Here is a 17,694-nt window from a genome sequence, read left to right as displayed (position 1 = left end):
CTTTCCTGCCCCCCCGTGACAACCCTCTGACAGGGACCAAAACCCCCTGCACACTGACTGGTGCATCTCTGACGGTGACCCAAACCCCCTGCACACGACCTGGTGACATCTTCTGGTGACCAAACACTGACAATGACCTGTGGTGACACTCTGCGTGACCAACCCCCTGAAAAAGAACCCTGGTGCCACTCTCTGACTGGTGAACAAACACCCTGCACCGATCCTGGTGACACTCTGACTGGTGACCAAAAAAAAACCCTTGTCCCCAGGACCCTGCTATGCAACCTCAAGATGGAAATTCATGCCTCTGCAACTACTGCTGGGTTTTTTGTTTGTTCATGAAATATCTGACAACACCATACTGACTCCTCTCCCTGTTCTGCTTCCACATTCCACCTTGGCTTGTTCCAGCACCCTCAGCCAGCTCTCCCTGCCCTTCTGGCCCACAGCTCCTCACCCTCCTGTCCCTTTGTCCCCAGGAGGGTCCCTGAGAGGGAACCTGGCCCTGCCCCAGCTGGCTCCCTGCAGAGGGATGAGCCCTGCAGCTCCTCAGCTTCTCCCCAGAGTCCATCCCCTCCCACCCCTGACACAGCCTCACTCACAGACGGGCTGGAAAGCCAAAATCTCGGGGTTTGTGCTCATTTTTAAGGGCAGCCAGCTCTGAGAGGTCCCTGGGAGCCTGAGGGGGGTTCAGCACAGGAATGTGCTGCCGTGACTCATCCTTACCTTCCAAAGTTAGCTGGAAGAAACTCCAAAAAGGCATCGTTTAGATAGAGCTGGGTCAAATTTAGAAGTTGTGTGAAGCCATCTGGCAGCCTAAAAAAACAGAGCAAACCTTAATGCTCACCCCGAGTTGCCATGGAGATAATAACAATGTATATTTAGAAGCAGAAAGGTGACTTTCTCTCTCACCTACTTCTACCCAAATTCTCCTGAAGAACTCACTTTTAACAGACATTTTTGCCCATTCCCATCTCCTCTGCATTGCTGCAAACAGGGAATGCAAAGGCCTGGCACGTTCAGGGGACAGCAGCCTCTGCTCCCTTCCTGCTTGCGGGAGTCTGTCAAACACCAAAGGTTCGGGGGATTTGCGTTGTTGGGGCGGGGCGGGGGAGGGTGAGCGGGGGCAGGGGTGGGAGGGGAGGGAGGGCAGAAGGGAACGGGTAGGAAGGGGCAGGGGTGGACGGGACGGGAAGGCCAGGGAAGGGTACGGGGAAGGGGCAGGGGACGGCGGGAAGGGCAGGGCCGGGCCGGGCCGGATGAATGCGGAAAGGGGGAAAGGCACGCGGGAGGGCCCACAAAAGGGAAGGGGAAGTGGGGGGGGGAAGGGAAGGGAAGTGGTAGGGGACGGGACGGGCCGGGCAGTGGCGAGGGCAGGAAGCCGGAAGGGCGGGCAAGGCCTAAGGAAGGCACGGGCATGGCCGGGCACGGGACCGGGCACGGAGCAGGGCAGGGAAGGGAAGGGAAGGAAGGACGGGGCAGGGACGGGCCAGGGAAGGCAGGGCACGGCAGGGCCGGGAAGGGGAATCCAGGTCCGTGGCCGGGCCGGGCCGGGGAAGCCGGGCCGGCCGGGGGGCCAATGGCCGGGAAGGGAGTGCCGTGCAGGGCAGTGGGAGGTGCAAGGGAGAGAGGACGTGGCCGGTCCGGGAAGGAGCCGGTCAGTGCAGAGGCCGAGGCCAGGAGCGCGGCACGAGGTCAGGGACGGGGCGCGTTGAGCGGGCGCGCGGCGAGTGCCGAGGTCGAGGCGAGTCGCGGATCGGATTGGAGGCGAGGACGCTTCCGGCGCGTGAGTAGGCGTGCGAGAGGATCTGTGCGTGCTTTCTAGGCGAGAGCGGAGGTGGGCGCGGATCTGCATCGTCGCGTATCGTGCTGCTCTTCTCTTCCTTTCTCTTCTCTTTTGTTTGCGCATTCGTCCTCTCCATCCATCCCTGCCTTCCTTCTCTTTCTCTCTTTGCCTCTTAATCTTTTTCTTTTTTTCTCCTTCTCTCCTCTGTTCCTCTCATTCTTGGCTCCTCTATCCCTCTCCCTTTCTCTCTATTTTTTTAAACTGAAACATCAACATTTCACCCTTCTCCCCCTCCCTCCACTTTGTAAATTCTGGATTTACAACTCATTTTTTGTTGCTCTTTTTGCAAGATTTTGGAATAAGGAATAAGGAATAAAGGCTGGCCAAGTGTCCAGGAGAAGCCTCACTGCTGTGTGTGGAGACTGCCCAGCCTGACTGGCACTAACAGAGCCCTCAGATCTCAGACAAACCCACTCTGGGCTTAAATTAGAAACAAATTTAAACTGTTTAAATTGAAACAGCTAGCAAGACATTCAGATTAAGCCTGAGCTCATGCAGAGCACATTTTGTGCCCTTGGAATGAGCAAAAGGAGCTCCTGGTACTCACTTGGACACGGGGTTGACGCTGGCTTCGATTATTGTTAAACACTTACAACACTTAATGTTTTCTGGGAAATCTTGGATTCCTGAAAAAAACATGGAAAGAGTATTAGATACACAAAAACATTTATTAGACCCAGAGAAATATTATCTACACCAAAACTGTTCAGCCTGCTTTGTTCATAAATGCTCAGCTGGGATTTCCAGCTCAGACTTCAGCTCGAGCAGGAAGGAAACACAGTTTGGAATTATCATCCAAAAGGTGATGCTCAGGCTCTCAATAAATACCTGAAAATACAAAATTATAACTTTTCTGCTAATGCTTGATTTATGTAATGTTCCAGAATGAACAGTGACATAGTTTGTGCTGAGATTTGTGCCTTCATCCCTTCCCAAGCTGCTTTTCTCTCACAGAATCCTCAGGGTCTCCAGGCCTCCCCTGACAAGAAATTTCCCAATGTTTCCAGGAGTTCCTAAGCCTCATTTTTTAAAAACAAAGACCCTTGAGCTCAGACAGCAAAGGTTTTTAGGCCCTTTGATATGAAAATGGAATGAAAATTCCCAGATTTGGGAATGCACAGCAGCAAACCAGCCCAGATAAATCCTGGGAGTTGTTTAAACCCCTCCACAAGAGCCCAGCGAGCTGGGAACCCCTTTGGAAGTGGAATGTTCCTAAGTGCATGGAAAACTGGCCTCACATTCCTACTCCCAGCCGGGCAGAAGCCCCCAGAGCACAGGGCACTGAAGAAAACTCAGTTTTTTAAAGGAAAAAGCAGAGCTGGATTTGCACAGACCCTCCCCCAAAGCGCCGGGTGCGGAACCCGAGACGGGGAGCGAATTCCCACACCCTGAAGAGCCCAAACTCCAACTCAGCCCCTGTTTTTTTTGGGGGGGATGCTGAGGAAGGGGAGCCCTCACCATTCTTGCTGATGTCGAGCTCCCGGAGGTTGACCAGGCTGGCGATGGACGTGGGGAGGCTGGAGAGGTCGTTGTCGGGGATGCTCAGCTTCCGCAGGGCCTGGCAGTTGAACAGTTGCTGTTCCGGGGGTTCCACGGGGGAGAAGAAAGAAATCCATTTGGGATCCTTGCTGACAGGCCAACAGCACAACCCCACCTTGGCCACAGCAGAATTCCACCCTCCCCGGGGGATTTTTGGGAAGGCATTCCCACGGTTGGTGGGGATTGTGGTGTTTGCTGGGTCCCCAGGAGGAAACGATGAATCTGACTCCATGTTCTTAGGAGGTTCATTTATTATTTTATCATATTTTATATTATATCAAAGAATGCTATCCTAAAACTATACTAAAGAATAGAGAAAGGATCCTTACAGGAGATATGAATTAAAAACTCCTGACTCTCTCCTCAGGGTCCGACCCAGCCTGACCATGATTGGTCATTGAGTCAGAACAATTCCCATGCTGGATAAACAATCTCCAACCACATTCCAAAGTAGCAAAACACAGGAGAAGCAAAGGAGATAATATTGTTCTCCCTTTTCCCTGAGGCTTCTCAGCTTCCCAGGAGAGGAAATCCTGGCAAAGGGATTTTTCAGAAAACGTGACAGTGACAGGGGATAAGACAAACAGAGATGTCCAAAACCACTCAAAACCTGTGAATTCACACAATAAATATCCTGTGATTCTGACATCATTGCATGTAATTCATATTTATTGGTGTGCTTCTTATTCGTCATTAAAATTCCCAAACTTTTGTGCCTCCTGGTAAATGAAAATATTTTATTTCATAATTAAATTTCACGGCGGATTTTAAAATGCTGTGACTGCATTCAGAATAAACAATTATCCTCAAGGTCCAAAAATGCTTTGGCATTAGCCAGAGGATACTTCCTTGAAATCCCTGCCCAAAATTCAGGACTCAATTCTAATTTTTCTGTCAAATTCCAATTTTATAGAAGTGGATTCCCAGTTTTCAGCAGGAATTCCTTTGGGAGCTGAGGAAGGCTCAGAACCCACAGTTCTGACCCCACCTGGACACACCCAAGGCTTTGGAATTGCTGGAGGGAGAAGCCCAATTAAAAGTCTTCCCTCTGGAACGATTTTATGAAGCATCAGAAGGAATATGAGACATGGAATGAGGGAATGAGGTCCCAAAATTGCTTTTTTTCACCCACTGGATGCTAACAGATATTTTTCCAGAGCTCCCTGGCCATCAGGATTTTGCTGGAATCATCATTCCCTCTGCCCAGGAACAACTTAAATTCCTCTCAGACCAAATCCAAGTGATGCTACCAAGCTCTGAGTTATGAAATCAGGGTTTTTTTCTGCACCTCTGGGGAGAACTCCAGCCCACTCATGTTTTTCTGGATGCTGATTCCAATGACTCCACTCTCATCCAGATCAATTTTCCCTTTATTAGTCACCAATTCACTTGACTCACACAAATAAAGGATTTTTTGCAGCAGGAGAATGAAGTCAAAGGCAAAGAGAATAAAGAGACTTGGCTGAATTTAGCCAAAAAAGAGAGCTAGAGATATAAAAACATCTTGTAAATCCTTAAAAAAACAGAGAAATACAAGAAATGAAGAACTGAAAACCAGCAGGGAAAGAATCATCAGTGTGATACCTGAATGGAAAGTAAAAATAAAATCAGGCAGAATGAGTTTGAGGCACCAGTTCAAGGCAAAATAATTTACTGGACTCTGGAGCAGCAGGTGAAACTAAAGTAGAGCTGGGCTCAACCAAGGGGTTTCCTCATTAAATAATAAAACATGATCAAGAGTTTTGAGTCAAAAGAATTTTGTAATATCAGGGGCACAGAATATTTGGCAAAGAACAGAAAATGACCAAAAATTTCCTCGGGAATAAATTCTTTGGAAACACATTTGCAGAGGGAGGAGAGAATGGTAGAATTTGATGTAAAACACAAAAGTTCATGTGAAGTATTACAGTGCCAGTTTCATGGGGAAAAAAAAGGCATTTTCTCTCCTGGAATATTAATTCAGTGATGAAAAAAAAGCCTTGAGCTCTGCAGCAAAAACACCTCGAGCAGAAAATTTGATAAAGGAATTATTTCAGCTGTTGAATTCCTGGTAACAATTAATAAAGGCTTAAGACAAAAACCAATGAGTGCTATTAACTCTGCCATTAATCTTCTCTTCCACATGGCCAAGATTATGTTAAACTCGATTTACTCTAAATTAAAATTATCACCTTTGTCCCAGCTTCAGCGTTTTGGACCTCTTCCCTTTGGTCCTCATTTTTTCCATACAGCATCCTGGCATCTTGCTCTGATATGTTTGTTTTCTGAAACACTTTGATCATTCCAAGAGGCCCAGCTCAAATATCCCAAAAATCCCTCCCTAAATGAGAGGCACTTCCAGTATTCCTCAGTAGCAGAAGGAAAATAAGGGAACTATTTATTTTATTTATTATTATTATTATTATTATTATTTATTATTATTATTATTATTATTATTATTATTGGGGAAGAAGAAGAAGGAGAATGACAAGAAGGATAATGAAAAGAAGGAAAAGAAGGAGAAGAAGGAGGAGGAGAAGGAGGAGAAGGAGGAGAAGGAGGAGAAGGAGGAGAAGGAGGAGAAGGAGGAGAAGGAGGAGAAGGAGGAGAAGGAGGAGAGAGAGAAGGAGATGAGAAGGAGAAGGAGATGAAGAAGGAGAAGGAGAAGGAGAAGGAGAAGGAAGGAGAAGGAGAAGGAGAAGGAGAAGGAGAAGGAGAAGGGAAGAAGAGGAGAAGGAGAAGAAGGAGAGGAGAAGGAGAGAAGAAGGAGGAGAGAAGGAGGAGAAGAAGGAGGAGAAGAGGAGAGAGAAGGGGAGAAGAAGGAGGAGAAGAAGAGGGAGAAGAAGAGGGAGAAGGAGAAGGAGAAGGAGAGGAGAAGGAGAAGGAGAAGGAGAAGGAGAAGGAGAAGGAGAAGGAGAGGAGAAGGAGAAGGAGAAGGAGAAGGAGGAAAGGAGAAGGAGAAGGAGAAGGAGAAGGAGAAGGAGAAGGAGAAGAAGAGGAGAAGAAGGAGGAGAAGAAGAAGGAGAAGAAGGAGGAGAAGAAGGAGGAGAAGAAGAGGGAGAAGAAGAGGAGAAGAAGAGGAGAGAAGAGGAGGGAGAAGAAGAGGGAGAAGGAGAAGAGAAGGAGAAGGAGAAGGAGAAGGAGAGGAGAAGGAGAAGGAGAAGGAGAAGGAGAAGGAGAAGGAGAAGGAGAAGGAGAAGGAGAAGGAGAAGGAGAAGGAGAAGGAGAGGAGAAGGAGAAGAAGAGGGAGAAGAAGAGGGAGAAGAAGAGGGAGAGAAGAGGGAGAAGAAGAGGGAGAAGAAGAGGGAGAAGAAGGAGGTTTTCCCCAGGATCCATTTGGGATTTCTGGGGATAGAACTCAGCTGGTTCTGTGCTTTGTCTCCAGGAGAGCTCAGGCAGCTCTCCACAGCATTTTCCATGAAAATAAAGGGATTTTGGCTTCCCTGCCCCACCATCTGTGCAGAATTCCTCCACAGAGTGAGGCCTCTCAAGCAATGAACCGTCAGATCCCAGCAAAGCAACTCCATGGCATGGAAAAAAACCCATTTTGTACTTCTGCAAATGGAATTTTTACAGTCTCTGTGCAGCAAAAACGGGAAATTTGCTGCGAGATGATGGAGAATGAGGCAATGTTTAATTAAAGATTTGTAAGCACCTTTCATTATTGTGGAGAAAAATTCCATTAAGGCCTGGATCCCATCCCTTCACGCTTCATTATGGAGCCAGCACCTGCCACTAATTGGTTTTTCCACCTTTCCCTCCTTTGTTTCCAGAACATTTTGGTTACAGTAACTTTTAATTCCTTATAGCAAACATTGATCAGCAGGAGAATGGATTGGAAAGTTCCAGAAGGGGAGATTTACATGGGAAGGATGGCTTGGATGATCTCAGGGCAGTTCTGGAACTCCTGCTTGGATAGCTGGCATTTCCCAGGAACATCCCATAGGGACAAGGGGCTGATCCTGACACAGGGGACAGCCCTGGCATTCCCAGGAATATCCCATAGGGACAAGGGGCTGATCCTGACACAGGGGACAGCCCTGGCATTCCCAGGAATGTCCCACAGGGACAAGGGGCTGATCCTGACACAGGGGACAGCCCTGGCATTGCCAGGAATGTCCCATAGGGACAAGGGGCTGATCCTGACACAGGGGACAGCCCTGGCATCCCCAGGAATGTCCCACAGGGACAAGGGGCTGATCCTGACACAGGGGACAGCCCTGGCATCCCCAGGAATATCCCATAGGGACAAGGGGCTGATCCTGACACAGGGGACAGCCCTGGCATTGCCAGGAATGTCCCATAGGGACAAGGGGCTGATCCTGACACAGGGGACAGCCATGGCATTCCCAGGAATGTCCCACAGGGACAAGGGGCTGATCCTGACACAGGGGACAGCCCTGGCATTCCCAGGAATGTCCCATAGGGATAAGGGGCTGATCCTGACAGGGAGGACAGCCCTGGCATTCCCAGGAATGTCCCATAGGGACAAGGGGCTGATCCTGACACAGGGGACAGCCCTGGCATCCCCAGGAATGTCCCATAGGGATAAGGGGCTGATCCTGACACAGGGGACAGCCCTGGCATCCCCAGGAATGTCCCATAGGGATAAGGGGCTGATCCTGACACAGGAGACAGCCCTGGCATCCCCAGGAATGTCCCACAGGGATAAAGGCTGGTCCTGAAGGAAAAGCAGGGATGGAGAGGATCCACAGGCATCAGTGACTCCTGATCCAGGTACTGGGTACCAAAGGAATTTCCAGGGCCAGAACTGTTTCTTTTGCAGAATGGTTTTTCCCCGCTCCAAGCTCCAGGCTGCCCCATTCCCGTGCTGTGAAGAAGGAGCAGGAGTCCCTTCTCCTCCCAGCCCAGCCCCAATTCCAAGGAATACCCCTGGAGCCCCATCTCCATCTCTCCCCAGGGCCGGGCACACAGCCCAGGCTTTGCCCTGGCACCCCAGCAGGACGTGGATTACCTTGGGAAGCTCCTCAATCTGGTTGGCATCGAGGTAGAGCTCCTCCAGGGTCCTCTCGAAGTTGAAGACCTCCTTTGGCACCTGCTGCAGGCCACAGTGGGAATAGTCCAGCACGGAGACGATCTCCTCCTCGCCGCGGAAACACCGGCACGGCACCAGGCGCCCGATCAGCTTCCTTTTGCTGCTCATCTCCAAGCAGCATACTGGGGGCAGAAAGGGGAAAAGGGCATCTCAGCAGCGTTCTGGGGAATGCTCTTGGGAGTTCTGCTGCAGATTCTAACTCATGAAAAGCAGATTTCCCCAGGATATGCAGAGTGCACCTTGTGTGGTGTCTGAGGCGCCTGGCTGGAATGGAAAGGTGGCATTTGGAGTGCAAGGAGAGAACCTGGACTATTACAGTGGTTTTCCTGGGGTCCCAGGATGAGGGAAGAAACAAGACAGTTGACTCCATGCATCAGAAGGCTTGATTTATTATGATATGATATATAAGACATAAAAACTATACTAAAAGAATAAAGAGAAGGATTTCACTACAAAGCTAAGCTAAGAATAGAAAAGAATGTGTAAACTGAAGTCTTCTCAGCCCGAGAGGGGCCGAACAGGTGAATTGTGATAGGCTCTTAATTGCAAACAGTCTGACGGGGCCAATCACAGATTTTCCCTGTGGCATTCCACAGCAGCTGATAAGAATTGTTTACGTTTGTTCCGAGGCCTCTCAGTTCTCAGGAGAGGAAAAAATCCCAAGTAAAGGATTTCTCATAAACTATGTTGGTGACACTGGACCCTGCAGCTGTTCCCTGCTCTGGGGGGGAAGGGAACACAGCTAGCCCAGCCACAAGCCTGGCTTTAGTGGGAAAATGGGAAGGCACAGGGTCCACACCCACCCATGGAAGCACAGAGCCAAGGCCGGTCCCTGGCCCAGAGCTGGCAGGGATGCAGGTGGAGGCACCTGGGTGGGATTCCCGTGGGAAACGGGAATTATCCCTGGATCCCTCACACCCACAGAGCTCCCACTGCTGCTCCCACGGGCTCCTGCAGCAGCTGAGGAAAGCAGGGATGGAACCCTTGGCTACAGAGCGACCCCAAACCGTTCCTGCTCCCCCTGCGCCACCCAGGCTCTGCTGGAAGCTCCAAGAGGGGATTTAGCAAAACCCACTCCATTTCCTGCACTAAAACACACATCCAGAAGTGTTCCCAAACTTCTCCCACCCTCAATCCCAGTGGTGCAGACCCTCCTCACCCCCAGTGTGCGTGGGCACCCCTAACTCAGTGAGTAACCTTACACAGTGCCCTACTCCCTGTGGAACAAACCCACTTCAGGATGGGGGGAACGCCCCAAATTCATCAAGCAGTCCCTAAATCCACCCTGGACACCTTTGGGAGTTACTTAAACATTCTGGATAAACCAGGCTGTCCTGAAACAAAGGCAAGGAGGGCTCAGCCTTCAACTCCCACTTTCCAAACCACTCCCAAGGTTTTGAGCTGGATTTAGGAAAACAATTCACTGAATTAGTCCAAATAAAGCAAAATAAGGTTTTTGTAGCAAGCACCAGTACGGAATGGAAGGACCTGGGCCACGATTGAAAGGAGCAGAATTTCACGCCCTGTGGGCTCATGGTAATTAAACTTTTTATTCATTTCAGCATTATTAATTCCTACCCTGGACTAATTCCAGCTCTGGTAATTACACTTTCCTTCCCTACATTTTGCTCTCTCCTGATGTTCAGAGATCCTTTCCTTGGTGCTGGTGGTTGCTGATGGAAAAGGCTCAGTCCAGGAGCCACCCCCTGACTGGGCTGAGTCAGGGACAGGGCAGCTTGATCCATTCCTTAATCCCTGCAGGGGATTCCTCATCCCTCTTCCACTCCCCCTGGAAGCACCAGAGCTTGGTGCTTTTCCCCATTGAAGAACTGAAATTCCCCACAGCCGAGTCCTGAGGTCACTGCCCACGTCACACATCACACAGGAGGATCAGAGCCTCCAGAAGAGCTCAAAAATCACATTATTTCCTGAATAAAGACAGAAAAATGAGGAAAAAGCAGCATAAAATAACCTGCTCCTTTTCAGCTCCAGCAAGCAGCTCATTATCAGTTCCTGCAGTTTATTGTCTTATAAAGAAACTCCTTCATCTGAGCAAAACAGGAGCTTTGTGGAAATCAATTACAATAACTTCAAATCCCTCCTCAATTCAGGGATGTTTTGTGCAGGAAAACACTAATCCCTGTTTGTCAGGAGTCACAGGAGAAGACATTTCCCTCACCTGCTGGAAAGACACAGAAAACTGCTGCAGGTTCACCCAGCTGATTTAGAGATGGGATGAAACAGCTCCACAGATTCCAACACTCCAAACGCCTCGGGAAGGAATTCCTGGCTGGGATGGGAATCCCAGAGCAGCTGTGGCTGCCCCTGGATCCCTAAATTGTCCCAGGAGGAGCCTGGGACAGTGGGAGGTGTCCCTGCCACGGCAGGGGTGGAATGGGATTGAAGATCCCTTCCAACCCCAACCCCAATTCTGGAATTCTGGGCTCTCCTGAGAGTCCAGCAGGGGGTGCAGAACAGGGGTGGTGAAAATGCTGCTACAAAAACCTCCAGAAGTGGCCTCTGTGTGATTGCCAGGATAAATCAATTTTTAATTTGCTGGTTTGCAGGACGCATGAATGATGGATTTAATTTTTCTCCCAAACAAGTTTTCCAGAGAACACTTCATGGAAGTGCTGGCATCTCAGGGAGTTGTTGCAGTGCCCCAGCCTGAGCCAAAATTCAATAAATACCCAGAATAACCAGAGCCAAAATTCAAGCAGGGCCAAAGGCAGCAGGTTCTGGGCTCTCAGGGACCAGCCTGAGCTGTCTGACCAAACATCAAACCCCTCCTGCCCTTCCAATTCCATTCAGAAAACCCCAAGAAATCCCACTTGCAGGGATCTGGCAGAGCTAGAAAGTTACTGAGAAATGCTGAAAACAGAGAACTTGGAAGTGTGGATGGGAGTGTGGCAGGGCTGGAATGAGCAGTAAAACCCTGGCCAGAGGGTTCAGAAAACAGGGATTATTTCCAGAGCAGCAGGGAATTCTCCTCAGTGCCTCCTTTGTCACACATCTCACACAGGGATGGTTTTCCTGCTCCTGTTTTCCTTCTCTTTCAGCAGCACAATCAACACCGTTAATATGGAATTCCTTCCCAGTGTCCCATCTAAATCCCCAACAAGGAATCCGATCTGAACCTCCCCTTCTTCAGAGCACATCCCTCTTTTCCCCAGATCCCAGAAAGGACTCGTTTGGAAAGCAGGAGCCCTTCCTGGGGCATTCACCAGGACTCCTGGGGGTTCCAGGGCAGCTGCTCCCTCCTCTGGCCTAGGGAAGGCACTGGGAATTTCCCAGTTTGTCCCAATGCCCCAGAATTTACCTTTTCTGTGCCAAAAGAGATTTGATAACAGGGACTACACAAGAGAAACGGAACAAAGCTGAGCTCAAGGTTGGAATTACCAGAGAAAACAACCCTCAGCTTTCCTTCAGCCCAAAGCCTTTTCCCCATGGATGTTCTCCTGGCACTGGCCAGGCATCCACTTGTGTTTCCTTTCTTGCCTTTAATTAATTCTGTGAGCTGCCTGGCTGATTTCCACAGTGTCCAGTTGCAGTCTGGGTCACTGCAATAATTAGGGAACTTCAAAGCTCTCGGAGCCCTGTTCATTTCCAGCACCACATTTCAATTAGCACCAGAGCCCTGCTGATAACTCAGAGCCTTGGAGGAACGGAGGGAGGCTCTCTCTGCATTGACAGCCACGTGGAACCTCTCTGCAGCTCTGCCACCTCCTCACCCACGTTTTGGTTTTTAAATTTGCTGCTCACCTTTCTGGGAGCTGCAGCTTTGTGGGCACCAGCTCTGCACGAAGCCTGGGAGTTTTCAGCACTTTGTTGCTTTGCTCTGGGAGTTGTGTAACTCTCAGTACCCCTACCTCGTATTCTTCATCCCAAACTTTTGTCTCCAGCTGCAATCCCGTACTTGTGGCATGGGAATTGTGCTTATGTAAGCTCTGACATCAGTCCTTGCTGCTGTTTTGCATTTCCCCCCCATTTTCCCATCCAGAAAAGGCCTCTGATGAGGTGGGAGCTGCTCATTCTCTGCCTGAAAAGCAGCGTTGCTCTTGCTGAAAAATCGGCTTGATTTCTTCCCAGGGGAGGGAGCATTCCCAGCCTGAATGCTGCCCCTCTGCCCAGCTGAGACCCCACCTGCAGAGTGCCCCAGCCCTGTCCCAGCACAGGGAGGAGCTGGAGCTGCTGGAGAGAGCCCAGGATGAGCAGAGGGATGGAGCAAGGGGGACAGGAGCCAGGGAAAGGCTTTCCATTGGCAGAGGGCAGGGATGGATGGGGTTTTGGGGAGGAATTCCTGGCTGGGAGGGTGGCACTGGTGCCCAGAGCAGCTGGGGCTGCCCCTGGATCCCTGGCAGTGCCCAAGGCCAGGCTGGACAGGGCTCAGAGCAGCCTGGGATGCTGGGAGGTGTCCCTGCCATGGCAGGGGGGTGGAATCTTTGATGTCCCAAAAAAACATGGGAGAGGGTCAGTCACAGGTTGGGCTCAGGGACCTTGGAAAGCTTTCCCAGCCTCAGGAACTCTGGGACTCTCCGTGGGAAGTCTCTCCATTTTATCCAAGTTCCACTTTTCCACACCCTGTTTAGAAACAAGAAGCATTTTGTCCCAAAGATCCCCCCTGAGCCAGGTGAGGGAGGTGGGAATGTCCCCGTTCTGCTCCTCATTAGAAATGCAAAATCAGGGATTTCCTCTGGTTGTAGAAGCCATTGGTAATAGGCTTCATTAACCTTCCTGAGAGATTAAAGAACTCTGGCTCTAAAGTCACAATACCAGAATTATTAGGGAGCTTCCAAAGGGGAATTGGACTTATCAAAGAGAGGGGTGTGCAATATTATCTGAATTGTTTTCCTGCACAGAAATTCCCAGATAAGCAGCATATCTCCCCCAGAAATGCCATTTAATGCTGGTAATTGAATTCTCTTCATTATGTCCCCATTACAATGGTCTGCATTCAGGTTCACATTCAGATTTGGCTAATCCTAAAATAAAATAATCAAGCATGAAAAATCAGATTTCAGCTTTTGTCTCCAGGGAATATTAATGAGGGGAAGTTTCCCTGGCTTTGCTGCAAGTCCTGGCAGGTCCCCAGAGACCTGAACACCTTGAGATCTGGGAAAGGTACAGAAAAAGGGTGAAGTAAAATTGAAGAATTATTTCTACCAAGCATCAGTTTTGAATGCCCAGACCTTTACACCTTTGGGATATAAAGGCAAATCTTTATCTTTTCTGATAAGATATTAATTGATTCCAAAGGTTACTATTGGCCTTGCCTCGAAATTCCCAATTTCCTCCCTTGAAATTCCTTCCTGAAGGAGCTTTTCTGAGTAAAAGGTTTTGGATAATCCTAGATGATGATGGCTCCAATTGCAAAGGCATTTAGTGACAGCAAAAGCAGTTGTTGGGGTTGGTTTGATTATCAATTATCTGTGTCCTGTTCTCCCCACAGACCATTCCTGCACAACCTCGAGGAAAACCCCAGGTTCTTTTTATGGAAATGACAGAATTCCAGTAATTTGTTGAACATTAGTGGCACATGTTGAAAATTAATCATTATGCTGTTAATTGCTGGAAATTCCAATCACTCTGACAGCTCACCCTGCAGACATTTCAGCAGGAGAGAATCCCAACAAACAAGAGACATTTCTTGGGGAAGTGTGCTGTCTGGAAATCAGGGAATTTACATTTCTGCTTGCATCTTTGATGTGTCACAGCTTTTATGTGAAGTAATCCTTCCGTTTAAGAGATGATGTGCTGTGAAATTTGGGATGAAATGGGCTTTATTTGCTGCTTTGTGGAGCAATGGCTGGAAGTGCTCTCCAAAGGAACAGCAGAGAAAACATCATTTACCTGCTGAAGGCACCATGGAAACAAATTGGGATTTAAGTAGGAACAGCAAAACTTCTGCTTTCTTCCTCACAGGTTCCTGCAGAATCCCCAATCACTTCCCAGCAGTTTCCATCACAACCCAGCTGCATTATTCCTGACACACCAATCAGCTTAGCAGGACTGCAGCAGGAAAAGGGGGGGAATTCTGCTGAGCTGGGAACCACAAACTGCAGCCAGGACAGGAAGGGTTAACTAAAAGTGGCAGCTCTGGCTCCCAAGGAGAGCTGACCCTCTGGCACAGACGTGGAATCACAGAATCCTGCAATTGTTAAGGCTGGAAAAGATCTCTAAGATCTGTGAGTTCTGCTGTCACCCTGCAGCCCTGGCCAGGTCCCCAAGTGCCACCTCCAGAATTCCTGGAACACCTCCAGGGATGGGCACTCCAACCCTCCCTGGGCACTTCCAGTGCCTGACACCCTTTCCATGGGCAAATTCCTGCTGTGCCCACCCTGAGCTCCCCTGGCCCAGCCTGGGGCCATTCCCACTGCTCCTGTCCCTGTTCCCTGGAGCACAGCCCGACCCCCCGGCTGTCCCCTCCTGGCAGGAGCTGTGCAGAGCCACAAGGGCCCCCTGAGCCTCCTCTGCTCCAGGCTGAGCCCCTTCCCAGCTCCCTCAGGGATTCTCCAGCCCCTTCCCAGCTCCCTCAGGGACTCTCCAGCCCCTTCCCAGCTCCTTCTGGGGCTCTCCAGCCCCTTCCCAGCTCTGTTCCCTGCCCTGGACACACTACAGGCTCTCAGGGTCCCTCTTGTCCTGAGGGATGAGGGACCTTTCCCTGTCTCTCTCCCATGGGATGGGACATTCCCACTGGAGCAGGTGTTACTCAAGTTCCAAACTGGAGATTAAGCTCCTTTCTGTATTTCCTGAAGCTCTGGAATGCACACAGCAAACTGCCTGAAAAATGTGTGGCTCCCTCAGCGTGGGAAATGTTCCCACCCAGTCACAGAACCTTTTCCTTTCTGAACAAAACAGGGACTTTTGAACCATTAAAAACTCCAGTTCTGATCCCATGCCTGGATTTCTGCCAACCCCCACCACTCCAACTGTACCTTGAGAGTTTCTATCCCACAAGGTGCCCATTCTTATGGATATTCCCAGAATTTCCCAGCTTTCATTTGCCTTCTTTAACCTTCTCTGCTCTTTGTTATTCCCCAGCAATAACTTCTCACCTGGGCCATCCTCTCCTTCCTTCCCCATCCCAATGCTCCTGGATTCCCTCCTTTCACACATCCCCTTCCCATTCCAAGCACAGGCCCCATTCCCTGACCCCTCCTCTGGCTCACACCCTCTTCCCTGAGCTCCCCAAACTCTCTACAGCTGGGTTTAATGTTCTGCACCTCCAGCATTATTTCCTGCCTTCCTGTCCTGTGGAATTATCCTTTCTTTACTATGGAATTACCCTCTCTTCTAGGAGTTCCTACAGAAACATTCCACTGACCTGCACAAACACAGATTTAGTTCTTCCCCTCGTTCATTCCCAACTAAAAACTTTTCCCTGCTCACTCTGCTCTTTTTATTTTGGCAAAAAGCACAAAACTTTTTGCTGTCCACCACTTGCTGTTTGTCCTTTGTCCATCCCTGTCCTGGCTGGGGATGCAGTGCTGGCAGATGCTCCCATGGCTGCTCATAAATGGGATTCTGGGAATGCCAAAGCCTGTGCAGGGAATGTCAGCACCAGGGAAATCTCAAAGGCACAATTCCCACAAGCAGTCATGAAAATTGGTTGCTCAAATATGAGAAAATGATTTTACATTAGACCTGACATTTATCTCCATAAACACCTCATTATCCAGGAGCTCCTGAGCCTGTCTCCTCTGTATTTCAGTGCATAGCATGGAATCCTGGAATGGCAGGGACCCCAAAGCCCACCCAGTGCCACCCCTGCCATGGCAGGGACACCTCCCCCTGTCCCAGGCTGCTCCCAGCCCCATCCAGCCTGGCCTGGGACACTGCCAGGGATCCAGGGGCAGCCACAGGTTGCCCAGAGAATGTTCCCTCACTGGCAAGTGGTTCCTTGAAACTGGATTTCCCTTCCCTGGGGAAACCTGTGCCTGGCCCATCCTCCCTTCCTTCCTCTACCCCAGGTTTTAACTGCTGCCTCCTGCTCTTTTGGGGTTTAAACAGCTTTTGTCAGGGCCAGGTCCCCCATCAAAGGGAGAGGAATTTGGAATTCAGAACTCAGAATTCAGAACTCAGCACAGCCCCTCTGGCTGAAGTTAAATCCCCTCCTTGCCTGGCTCTGGGAACAGGAGGCTCCCAACCCTTGCCATGGTGTTGTCACTGTCACCCCCAGAGCAGCTGCCCTTGTACAGGAAAATGGGGGATTCCAGGGCAGCTCCAGGACAGCTCTTCCCTTTTCCAAGGAAATGATTGTGCCAGAAAACCTTGGCTCCACAGATCTGAGAAAACAAAGCCCTACCAGAGCTCTCTCTGCTTCAAATATCCTCAGGAACAATAAACGAGACCTGTGCAGGGCCAGGAGTTGGACTTGGGTGATCCTTGTGGGTCCCTTCCCACTCAGGAATTGATTCCATGATTTCATGGTGTGACACAAACCCAGCTCCCACTTCTAACAACAAAGTAAAAATAAAGAATAAAACAATGAGCAGTTGGTGGCTGCAAACTCCCTCTCCAAATCCAGTTACCAGCTCGGGCCGGCCGCTCTCCAAATGCTGCACACAGATTTGTGTGATGTGTGAAATATTTCCAATATTTCAGCTGGAACACCTCCAGAGCCAGGGGTTTAAGGAGCAGGATAACAGCAGGAATGTTCAAGGACATCATGGAAAAGAAGGATGTCTGCTTGGATGGTTGGAGAATCCCAGGAGAATCTCAGTGAGGTTGGAAAAGCCCTCCAGGATCATCGAGTCCAAGCTGTGCCCGATCCCCAGCTCGTCACTGAGTGCCACCTCTAGAGGTGGCCACTCCAGCCCCTTCCAAAGCCTTTCCATGAGGAAATCCATCAGCAGAGGGCTCTAGAACTGCATTCTCCCAAGTATCCTGCTCCATGATTAATCTGTCCCAGTTTTTTTTTTAGGCAATTAACATGCTGTTCTTCTGGTACAAATGTTCTGTAAAAAACTCTCACAGCTGAGCTGTCAAACACTGAAATTCAGTGCTTTGGAATGTCAGGTTTTTAACAAAGTCCCAGAGTTTGGAAAGTATAATCAGAACTTTAATGCCCAATTATGCAATCTTAGCAATGACTTTCTCCAGAGAGTTTTATCGCTCGCGCTGGAAGCCGGGCTCAGCCACCAGAACTGCACCAAATCCTTCCACTCTGGGAGCAGGAGGGCTGGGCTCCTGAGGGAAGGGAGCAGCAGAGCTTTGGGAATTGCAGCTGTGGACAGAAGAGCTCTGGAAGACTTTGGCACCTCCTTTTCATTCA

At 49.7% G+C, this 17,694-nt stretch overlaps 1 protein-coding gene across 1 annotated transcript in view; it reads right to left on the bottom strand.

Annotated features, from left to right (window-relative positions):
- Positions 1-17,694, bottom strand: part of LOC103815082 (leucine-rich repeat-containing protein 7) — a 94,559-nt gene that overhangs the window by 44,338 nt on the left and 32,527 nt on the right. The window contains exons 2-5 of the mRNA XM_050977504.1: positions 8,340-8,542; positions 3,305-3,422; positions 2,394-2,472; positions 727-816 (exon numbers count right to left, since the gene is read on the bottom strand). Of these exons, the coding sequence (XP_050833461.1) occupies positions 727-816; positions 2,394-2,472; positions 3,305-3,422; positions 8,340-8,542 (490 nt within the window). The remainder of the gene's footprint in view (positions 1-726; positions 817-2,393; positions 2,473-3,304; positions 3,423-8,339; positions 8,543-17,694) is intronic.

The sequence above is a fragment of the Serinus canaria genome, chromosome 8 (genome assembly GCF_022539315.1).
Source record: "Serinus canaria isolate serCan28SL12 chromosome 8, serCan2020, whole genome shotgun sequence".
Taxonomy (NCBI): Eukaryota; Metazoa; Chordata; class Aves; order Passeriformes; family Fringillidae; genus Serinus; species Serinus canaria.
This window is presented reverse-complemented; position numbering and strand designations above follow the sequence as displayed.